Source organism: Heptranchias perlo, unplaced genomic scaffold (genome assembly GCF_035084215.1).
Source record: "Heptranchias perlo isolate sHepPer1 unplaced genomic scaffold, sHepPer1.hap1 HAP1_SCAFFOLD_1253, whole genome shotgun sequence".
Taxonomy (NCBI): Eukaryota; Metazoa; Chordata; class Chondrichthyes; order Hexanchiformes; family Hexanchidae; genus Heptranchias; species Heptranchias perlo.
The window spans coordinates 34,897-45,894 of NW_027138487.1; the positions used below are offsets into that span (position 1 = coordinate 34,897).

The following is a 10,998-nucleotide window of genomic DNA, read 5'->3' on the forward strand; positions in this document are numbered from 1 at the left end:
GTATGTCTGTCTCACACTGCAGCTGTAGAAACGCCAGCATTTTGTCCGATTGCAAGTGTGGAGCCCCGAGTTATCAATAATCACTATAAAATGAGGAGGGAGGTTTCGGAATAGGAAGTTGCTTACCAATTCAAGCCCAACTCCCAAACAGCCGTAGCGTCCTCTACTCAACCCAAACCTCAGAAGTGTATCCCTGTCGCTTTAGAGCTACATCTTCCATTTTCTCACACCCGTCATCCTAAAGAGATGAGATTGCCAAATTAGAGGCTGTTCTGTGTTCTGGTCTATGCCCACTGAGGACTTGGCCATGACCCTCTTAGCACATGGGACACTTACTGCTACAGGGGAGAGATTAGTGTTGCTTTATTAGAGAGACAGGATTGAATTGCAGGAGCAGTATCTGTATTCCCAGACCTCTTTGCTCCTCTACCCCATTTAGTTTCTTACCTTCCAAGGAATAAGTGGCCTCCTATTGCCCTTAACAAAATGAAACACCTCACACTTTCCTATATTGAATTTCATTTGCCATTTATCCACTCACGCTGCAAGCTTGTTTATGTCTTCCTGTATTTTGGTGCAGCCCTCCACATTATTAGCTACAACCCCCCTCCACTTGGAATCATCTGCAAATTTCGACACCTTACCTCCAATTTCTGATTCCAAATCATTTATATGTATATATATATGGTGAACAACAGTGGTCCCAGCACGAATCCCTGTGGGACATCACATCCCACTTTCTACCAGTCCGAGAAACTTCCCTTAACTCCTACCCTCTGTTTTCTGTTTTGTAACCCACTTTCAACCCATTCTGCTACATGGCCCCTGACTCCAAACACCCTGACCTTGATCTTGAGTCTTACCATAAGGTGGGACCTTATCGAAGACCTTATCAAAGCCCAAATATGTCACATCCACTGCATTGCCCTTGTCTACACTTTCTATTACTTCAAAGAATTCATTAAGGTTGGCTAAACATGACCATCATTTTAGAAATTCATGCTGATTATTTTTTAGTATCTTTCCTATCACTGACGTTAAGCTAACTGGTTTATAGTTCGCTGGATTAGTTCTAGCTCCTTTTTTGAAGATTGGAATTACATTTGCAGTCATGAAATCATATGATGTGGAGATGCCGGTGATGGACTGGGGTTGACAAATGTAAAGAATCTTACAACACCAGGTTATAGTCCAACAATTTTATTTGAAAATCACAAGCTTTCGGAGATTACCTCCTTCGTCAGGTGACTCAGTCACCTGACGAAGGAGGTAATCTCCGAAAGCTTGTGCTTTTCAAATAAAATTGTTGGACTATAACCTGGTGTTGTAAGATTCTTTACATGAAATCATATAGCACAGAAGGAGGCCATTCGGCCCATCGTGCCTGTATTGTCTCTGAACGAGGTATCCAATTAGTCTCACCCTTGCTCTTTCCCCATAGCTCTGCCAATTTTTCCTCTTTAAGTATTTATCCAGTTCCCTTTTGAAAGTTACTATTGAATTTGCTTCTACCATGCTTTTAGGCAGCGCATTCCAGATCATAACAACTTGCTGCGTAATAAAATGTCTTATCTCTCCCCTGGATTTTTTGCCAATTATCTTAAATCTGTGTCCTTTAGTTACCGGCCCTCCTGCAAGTGAAAACAGTTTCTCCCCATCTACTCTATCAAAACCCCTCCTAATTTTGAACACCTCTATTAACTTTCCCCTTAACCTTCTCTGTTCTAAGAAGAACAACCTCAGCTTCTCCCGTCTCTCCACATAACCGAAGTCCCTCGTCCCTGGTTCCATTCTAGTAAATCTCTTTTGCACCCTCTCTAAGGCCTTGACACCCTTCCTATAGTGTGCCCAGAATTGGACACAATACTCCAGCTGTGGTCTAACCAGTGATTTATAAAGCTTTACCATAACTTCCTTGCTTTTGCACTCTGTGTCTCTATATGGGAGCCATCCAATGCTTACATCTGACTCGGTTCCTCTCATTAGAATAAGGGAAATACAGTTGCCCCAGTTTCTTGTTGAATGTCCAGCTTTTACATGTGTGGATGAACAATGCTTTGGTTCGTTGTGTCGAGTGATTTACAGATACCTGTACAGGTACAGAGCATGGGAGTGGGACTAATTAGATAGCTCTTTCAAAGAGTCCGTATAGGCAAAATGGGCCGAATGGCCTCCTTCTGTGCTGTAGAATTCTATGATTCTGTTATAGCAATCCTTGGCTCGGGAGGTGGAATACGAGCAATGACATCCCTTTATTGCGCTCTGGTTCATTGTGTTTGTGAATTACAGATACCTGTTATTGCAATCCTTGGCTCGGGAGGTGGAATACGAGCAATGACATCCCTTTATTGCGCTCTGGTTCATTGTGTTTGTGAATTACAGGTACCTGTTATAGCAATCCTTGGCTCGGGAGGTGGAATACGAGCAATGACATCTCTTTATGGCGCTCTGTCAGGGCTGCAGCAGATGCACCTCTTGGACTGTGTGACCTACATGGTCGGGGTGTCCGGTTCAACCTGGTGAGTACGTGTTTAAGTTGAAAGGACAATATATTTCTGATGATTAGTTTGCGTAATCTTTGTGCTCATCATAATGAAGGTCGTTACTTCGGGGAAACAGAACTCTTTCCCAGTTAGGCCCCAATATTAACGTGGAGGCCCTGCCGATGGCCATGACAGGGTCTCATGTAAATTAAATGCTGCAGTCTCCCGCCCGACAGCCTGGCCGGCGAGCTGGTGCCTGGCAGTTAATGGGTCTCGGGGCCGGTATCGGGAGGGAGGGTAACGGGGCCAGGGTTTGTCGGGGGGGGGGGGGGGGCCCACAAAAAAACCTGAAAAATAACACTCCCAGGGCAGGTACAGCATGGGTTAGATACAGAGTAAAGCTCCCTCTACACTGTCCCATCAAACACTCCCAGGGCAGGTACAGGGTTAGATACAGAGTAAAGCTCCCTCTACACTGTCCCATCAAACACTCCCAGGGAAGGTACAGCACGGGTTAGATACAGAGTAAAGCTCCCTCTACACTGTCCCATCAAACACTCCCAGGGCAGGTACAGCACGGGTTAGATGCAGAGTAAAGCTCCCTCTACACTGTCCCATCAAACAATCCCAGGGCAGGTACAGCACGGGTTAGATACAGAGTAAAGCTCCCTCTACACTGTCCCATCAAACACTCCCAGGGCAGGTACAGCACGGGTTAGATACAGAGTAAAGCTCTGTCTATTTTGCCACAACAATGTATACCCAACCTCAGAAGAGTGCCTCTTATCTACTTTTCCATTTCCCGCTGCAGTCCATTCTGTGGTCTCTCTGTGAGGGTGCCAAAAAGGAGGGAGGGTTTTGTGATGTGGAGTTGGGTTGAAATTATCCAAGCTCATTTCATGTGTGACATAGACAGCAGACAGAGGAGACTTTCCTCTCATCAGTCTAGTCTGGGTTCAAACCCAGGTCATCAAGAAAAAAGCACAATGCAATTGACTGACTGCACCATCGGTTCTTTATTTGTTTGTTTATCAAGATGAGGGGTGAGTGTGCTGGGCAGTAACAGCATGGAGCATGTGCAGAGATGGTATGGCCTCGGACAGATACAGAGCCTTTGTGTTACTTGCAGTCTTTGCTACCCAAACCAGCATCAGCACCACAACTTCACCAGGGCAACATTAAAGATTTTTACCAATATATAAAGAAAAAGAGGATGGCAAAGAGTAATGTGGGCCCTTTAATGACAGACACAGGTGATATTGTAATTGGAAATCAGGAAATAGCAGACTTACTAAATAGCTACTGTAAATTGGTCTTCACAGTAGAGGAAGAGGATAAAGTACAGAAATACGAGGAAAACAAAAAATAAATCAAGAGGACAAACTTGCTAGATTCAGTATAAGTTTAAAAAAATGGTGATGGAGAAACCAATGAGATTAAAGATAGACAAATCTCCAGGACCTGATGGTTTCCACCCCAGGGTATCAAAAGAAGTCGGTGAGGAAATTGTTGATAGATTAGTCATGATCTTCCAAAACTCTCTTGATTCAGGAATTGTCCCCTTGGATTGGAAAATTGCCAATGTCACTCCATTATTTAAGAAGGGTAAGTGAGATAAACTAGGAAATGATAGGCCTATTAGTCTAACATCAGTTGTGGGGAAGTTACTCGAATCTGTTATTAGGGACAGAGTGACTGAGCATTTGGACAAATATGAGCTGATCAGAGAGAGCCAGCATGGATTTGTAAAGGGCATGTCATATCTAATGAGCCCAGTTGAATTTTTTAAGGAGGAAACTAATGTGGTGGATCAGGGAGTGTCTGTGATATTATTTATTTGGCCTTCAGAATGAGAGTGCACAGAATTGGAGGCAACCTACTGGTTTAGACAGGAATTAGTTAGGAGGTAGGAGACAGAGAGTAGAGTATGTACTCAAATTGGCAGGATGTGACTAGTGGGGTCCCCCAGGGATCTGTACTGGGGCCTCACCTTTTCACTATATTTCTAAATGACTTGGATGAAGGAATAGAGAGATGTTTATCTAAGTTTGCTGATGACACTAAGTTCGGTGGCACAGTAAATAGTGTAGATGGGAGCAGAAAGTTGCAAAGGGACATTGATAGATTAAGTGAGTGGGCAAAACTGTGGCAAATGGAGTTCAATGTGGGAAAGTGCGAGGTCATCCACTTTGGACCTAAGAAAGATCGATCAGAGTATTTTCTAAATGGCGAGAAGCTAGGAACTAGGGATGAGCAGAGATATTTAGGGGCCCAAGTACAGAAATCACTAAAAACTAGTGGACAGGTACAAAAAATAATTAAAAAGGCTAATAGAATGTTGGCCTTTATCTCAAGGGGTCTGGAATACAGAGGGGTGGAACTTACGTTATAGCTGTACAGAGCTCTGGTTAGACCCTATCTGGAGTATTGTGTTCAGTTCTGGGCACCACACCTCAGGAAGGATGTATTGGCCATGGAGGAGGTGCAACACACATTCACCAGAATGATACCAGGGCTAAAAGGGTTAAATTATGGGAACAGGTTGCATGGACTAGGCTAGTTCTCTCTTGAATATAGAAGATTAAGGGATGATCTAATTGAGGCGTTTCAGATGATTAAAAGATTTGATAGGGTAGATGAAGAGAAACTATTTCCTCTGGTGGGGGAGTCCAGAACAAGGGGTCGTAACCTTACAATTAAAGCTAGGCTGTTCAGGGGTGATGTCAGGAAGCACTTCTTCACACAAAGGGGAGTGGAAATCAGGAACTCTCTCCCCCAAAAAGCTGTTGAGGCTGGAGGTCAATTAGAAATTTCAAAACTGAGATTGATAGATTTTTGTTAGATAAGGGTCTTAAGTGTTACGGAACCAAGGCAGGTAGATGGAGTTAAGAGATTCAGGGGTTCATGTACACAGATCACTAAAATGTAGTAGTCAGGTACAAAAAATAATCGAACAGGCTAATGGAATGCTAGCCTTTATATCTCAAGGGATAGAATATAAAGGGGAGGAAGTTTTGCTACAGCTATACAAAGCCCTGGTTAGACCACATCTGGAGTATTGTGGACAGCGCCTTAGAATGGATATATTGGCCTTGGAAGGAGTGCAGCACAGATTCACCAGAATGTTACCAGGGCTCCAAGGGTTAAATTATAAGGAGAGATTACATAAACTAGGCTTGTATTCCTTGGAATATAGAAGGTTAAGGGTGATTTAATTGAGGTTTTTAGGATTTTGAAAGGAATTGATAGGGCAGATAGAGAGAAACTATTTCCACTGGTGGGGGAGTCTAGGACAAGGGGACGTAACCTTCAAATCAGAGCCAGGCCATTCAGGGGAGAAGTTAGGAAACACTTCTTCACACAGAGTGGTAGAAGTTTGGTAGTCTCTCCCCCAAAAAGCTGTTGAGGCTGGGGGTCAATTGAAAATTTCAAAACTGAGATTGAGTGATTTTTATTAGGTAAGGGTATTAAGATTTATGGAACCAAGGCGGGTAAATGGTGTTAAGCAACATATTAGCACCGATCTAATTGAATGGTGGTACAGGCTCAAGGGGCTGAATGGCCTACTCCTGTTCCTATATTCCTAACCCTCCAGCATCCCACTCCTTTAGCTTTGCAACGTTTCTGAATGATAATTAAAGGGACAGTTAAGTTGAGTTGGGCCACAGGCCTGACACAGTGCCTGATGGTGTTCTTAGATAGGTTTCAAATAATGCACACTTGAGGGGAAGAGACTCCCCTCCCCCCTGGCCAGGTTTCAGAATTCCCACCGATATCTCAGCTGAGGTCAGCCAAACTCACCTTGTGGGGAAGTCCGTGAACAACAACTATTGCACCTTCAGAATAGGGAAGCGAGAGCGATGCCTGGAACTCTCCGGCAAGTCAGCCCCTTTAATGGCACCTGTCAATGATAAAAGAGGCTGTATTCAGTTGGAAAGACAGGCCCAGACATTCTACACCAGCAGTGTGGTCAGAGAGTAGGGTGGAAAATTCCTCAAATGGGCAGAGACCCATGTTTTCAGAAAGGGAGTTGGAGTAGAGTGACCGCCTGTCTGGTTTTGATTTCAAGGGTTAAGTTACGAGGAGAGATTACACAAATTGGGGTTGTATTCTCTGGAGTTTCGAAGGTTAAGGGGTGATCTGATCGAAGTTAATAAGATATTAAGGGGAACGGATAGGATGGATGGAGAGAAACTATTTCCGCTGGTTGGGGATTTTAGGAGTAGGGGGCACAGTCGAAAAATTAGAGCCAGACCTTTCAGGAGCGAGATTAGAAAACATTTCTACACACAAAGGGTGGTAGAAGTTTGGAACTCTCTTCCGCAAACGGCAATTGATACTAGCTCAATTGCTAAATTTAAATCTGAGATAGATAGCTTTTTGGCAACCAAAGGTATTAAGGGATATGGGCCAACGGCAGGTATATGGAGTTAGATCACAGATCAGCCATGATCTTATCAAATGGCGGAGCAGGTACGAGGAGCTGAATGGCCTACTCCTGTTCCTATGTCCTATAATTTCCAGGATAACCGGACACCAGAAGAATAACTTTTGACCGCTGGTTTTTAAAAATAGCTGCCCAAAGTTACAATGGGACTTGTTTCCTGTTCAATGAATGTTCCAATGGGCCCCTTTCACTGATGTGCACAACAGGGTTTTTAAATGTTTTGAACTGGTGGCTACCACAGCTGGGACACAGATTAAGGAGTCCCGTCTCAGTCTGTTTCAGGGTGCTAAGCATACGGCATTTTGTGCATCGTGTATTAAATTGAGTCTGCTCCCCAATAATTAGTTAAATTGTCCGGTTTCACAGCCTTGCAAAACGATTTGTCTTTCTGGAGGTGATTATACAGATTGGCATCAATTCAACCCAAACCCAGATTTCCACTCCACTCCCTATTTCCCAGTTGATGGAAAACAGGCTGAAGATCTTCACAGCACCTAATAGATCCCTTGTAACTTACTCCCACCCCATCCTTCTGCTCTGTAAGTAGAGTGTAGGGAGTAAGGGTAATGCAACATTTTGCAGCTGGACTGTGCTGAGTTTAGAGTCGTGCGATGTGAGATCGTACTCTTGGTTTCTCACACAGTGAGCTCGAAATCCCCATTGCGCTCTCAGGGACGGATCCTGACTGTAGGTCAGATACTTTCCCTCTGGGACTGGGTCCGGCCGTGTCTCTGGGACTGGGTCCGGCCGTGTCTCTGGGACTGGGTCCGGCCGTGTCTCTGGGACTGGGTCCGGCCGTGTCTCTGGGACTGGGTCCGGCCGTGTCTCTGGGACTGGGTCCGGCCGTGTCTCTGGGACTGGGTCCGCCCGTGTCTCTGGGACTGGGTCCGGCCGTGTCTCTGGGACTGGGTCCGGCCGTGTCTCTGGGACTGGGTCCGGCCGTGTCTCTGGGACTGGGTCCGGCCGTGTCTCTGGGACTGGGCCCGGCCGTGTCTCTGGGACTGGGCCCGGCCGTGACTCTGGGACTGGGTCCGGCCGTGTCTCTGGGACTGGGTCCGGCCGTGTCTCTGGGACTGGGTCCGGCCGTGTCTCTGGGACTGGGTCCGGCCGTGTCTCTGGGACTGGGTCCGACCGTGTCTCTGGGACTGGGTCCGGCCGTGTCTCTGGGACTGGGTCCAGGTGTGTCTCTGGGACTGGGTCCGACCGTGTCTCTGGGACTGGGTCCAGGTGTGTCTCTGGGACTGGGTCCGACCGTGTCTCTGGGACTGGGTCCGACCGTGTCTCTGGGACTGGGTCCAGGTGTGTCTCTGGGACTGGGTCCGACCGTGTCTCTGGGACTGGGTCCGACCGTGTCTCTGGGACTGGGTCCAGGTGTGTCTCTGGGACTGGGTTCGACCGTGTCTCTGGGACTGGGTCCGCCCGTGTCTCTGGGACTGGGTCCGCCCGTGTCTCTGGGACTGGGTCCGACCGTGTCTCTGGGACTGGGTCCGGCCGTGTCTCTGGGACTGGGTCCGGCCGTGTCTCTGGGACTGGGTCCGGCCGTGTCTCTGGGACTGGGTCCGACCGTGTCTCTGGGACTGGGTCCGACCGTGTCTCTGGGACTGGGTCCGACCGTGTCTCTGGGACTGGGTCCGACCGTGTCTCTGGGACTGGGTCCGACCGTGTCTCTGGGACTGGGTCCGGCCGTGTCTCTGGGACTGGGTCCGGCCGTGTCTCTGGGACTGGGTCCGGCCGTGTCTCTGGGACTGGGTCCGGCCGTGTCTCTGGGACTGGGTCCGGCCGTGTCTCTGGGACTGGGTCCGGCCGTGTCTCTGGGACTGGGTCCGGCCGTGTCTCTGGGACTGGGTCCGGCCGTGTCTCTGGGACTGGGTCCGGCCGTGTCTCTGGGACTGGGTCCGGCCGTGTCTCTGGGACTGGGTCCGGCCGTGTCTCTGGGACTGGGTCCGGCCGTGTCTCTGGGACTGGGTCCGGCCGTGTCTCTGGGACTGGGTCCGGCCGTGTCTCTGGGACTGGGTCCGGCCGTGTCTCTGGGACTGGGTCCGGCCGTGTCTCTGGGACTGGGTCCAGGTGTGTCTCTGGGACTGGGTTCGACCGTGTCTCTGGGACTGGGTTCGAATGTGCCCCTGGGCTGGGTTCGAATGTGCCCCTGGGCTGGGTTCGAATGTGCCCCTGGGCTGGGTTCGAATGTGCCCCTGGGCTGGGTTCGAATGTGTCCCTGGGCTGGGTTCGAATGTGTCTCTGGGACTGGGTCTGGCTGTGTCCCTGGACTGGGTGCGTCTGTGTCCCTGGACTGGGTGCGTCTGTGTCTCTGGGACTTGGTTCAACTGTGTCCCTGGGACTGGGTCTGGCTGTGTCCCTGGACTGGGTGCGTCTGTGTCCCTGGGAATGAGTCCCGCTGTGTCTCTGGGACTGAGTTCACGCACGGTAAACAGCCACTTCAGGTGAGGTGCTGGAGATCTGCCTGCACCTGTGGACGACCCGGCAAACCTCAATGCCTTCAAGGAGGAGGAGGTGGAGAGAGTGTTGGCTGGAGGAGGGAAGGGAGGATTGTGGATGGGAATAAATGTTCTGATGGGTAGCAGTGATTTCACAATTAAAATAAGCAGCATATTGTATGTCAAGCCATTCCCAATGCTGGGGACAGTGTACACACCAGCAACCTGAAATCATTTGTTTTTTTGCGAAGTATCACGATTCGTCACCTATAATAACCCTGTCGGGATTACCGTGAAGGCGTGCCTCGTAACATGTTAACCTGAAAAACAACCTGCTGTCAGTTACAGGTCTTTAAACAATGTAACTTCTCACCAGGTGTATGTCTACACTGTATCAGGATACTGATTGGTCTCGCAAGGATATGAAAGGGCCAATCCTGCATGCCAAGAAGCAAGTGACCAAGGCCAAGACCAGCGTCCTGTCCAAAGATCGATTGGGATATTACATCAATGCTTTGGTAGAGAAGAATCGATCGGGGCAGAGTGTAACGGTTACAGACCTGTGGGGGCTCATCATTGAATCATTTCTAGATTGGAAGGTACTGTGTTAGATAACCTTCTCTCTATAACCTATTAAACCATGGCTCTCCCCTCCCCTGTGGTCATCCTGTACCATGTATGATGGTCATGTGAAAATGTACTGCTTTGTTTTGGGATGCAGATTGAAATGAATCAGTCAAGTGGTCAGAACCAACACTTCTATTGCCGTGGCCAGATGGGTTTTCTAAAATCTGAGCAGGAGATTTGACTGCTTGATCTCAGACTCAGGGCTAGAGCAGAGCGCAGGCACATTCCCATAAAGTTTTCCTTGGGTTCCTCTCGGACACCTTCCAGCAGACCGTGGCAGAGCCCTGGAAAACGATCAGTTGCCTTGCGTCTGTGTGGCTCAGGGAAATCTTGGAGAAACGAAACACAAAATTATTAAAGAAAAAACTTACATTTACATGGCACCTAATACAACCTCAGGACATCCCAGAGTGCTTTACAGCCAATGAAGTACTTTTGAAATGTAGTCACTGTTGTCAGTTTGCGCACAGCAAGATCCCCCAATCAGCAATGAAATAAATGACCAGATTGTCTGTTTTTAGGTGTTGGTTGAGGGATCAATATATGTCTACCTGAGTACTCCCTCAGTACTACACTGAAGTGCCAGCCTGGATTAGGTACTCAAGTCTCTAGAGTTGAGCTTGAACTCACAGCCTTCTGACTCAGAGATGAGAGCCACAGCTGACACCTTGAAATCTGCTGTAGGCTGGGAGGGGAGCCTAAAAGATTAGCATCATAAGCCAACTTGCTTTAGAGGCGCACTTTGGTAGCTGGGAATAGCGTCCTGTTTGAGGCACACGGGCCCTCAGTATTCCACTGGTGGTTTGGATGACGTGGCCCATTCCCAACGATGAGGACGAACGAGGCTGAAAAATACTGACTGAAGCACCCCACTGATAATCAATGGCTCTTCAGGTGGTTCTTTAGGTAATCACAGAAATATAGCAGATGCTTTGAAAGCTTATAATGTAATTAAAAAATAACAGGTTGGATTTTGTTCTTGTGATGAACGTACGAGGCAGGTTGT

General features: G+C 47.9%; 1 protein-coding gene across 1 annotated transcript in view; it reads left to right on the top strand.

Annotated features, from left to right (window-relative positions):
- LOC137308261 (cytosolic phospholipase A2 zeta-like) overlaps positions 1 to 10,173 on the top strand; it is a 28,545-nt gene extending 18,372 nt beyond the window's left edge. The window contains exons 6-8 of the mRNA XM_067977094.1: positions 2,383 to 2,519; positions 9,742 to 9,964; positions 10,087 to 10,173. Coding sequence (XP_067833195.1) covers positions 2,383 to 2,519; positions 9,742 to 9,964; positions 10,087 to 10,173 — 447 coding nt within the window. The remainder of the gene's footprint in view (positions 1 to 2,382; positions 2,520 to 9,741; positions 9,965 to 10,086) is intronic.
- The last annotated feature ends 825 nt before the right edge of the window (positions 10,174 to 10,998 follow it).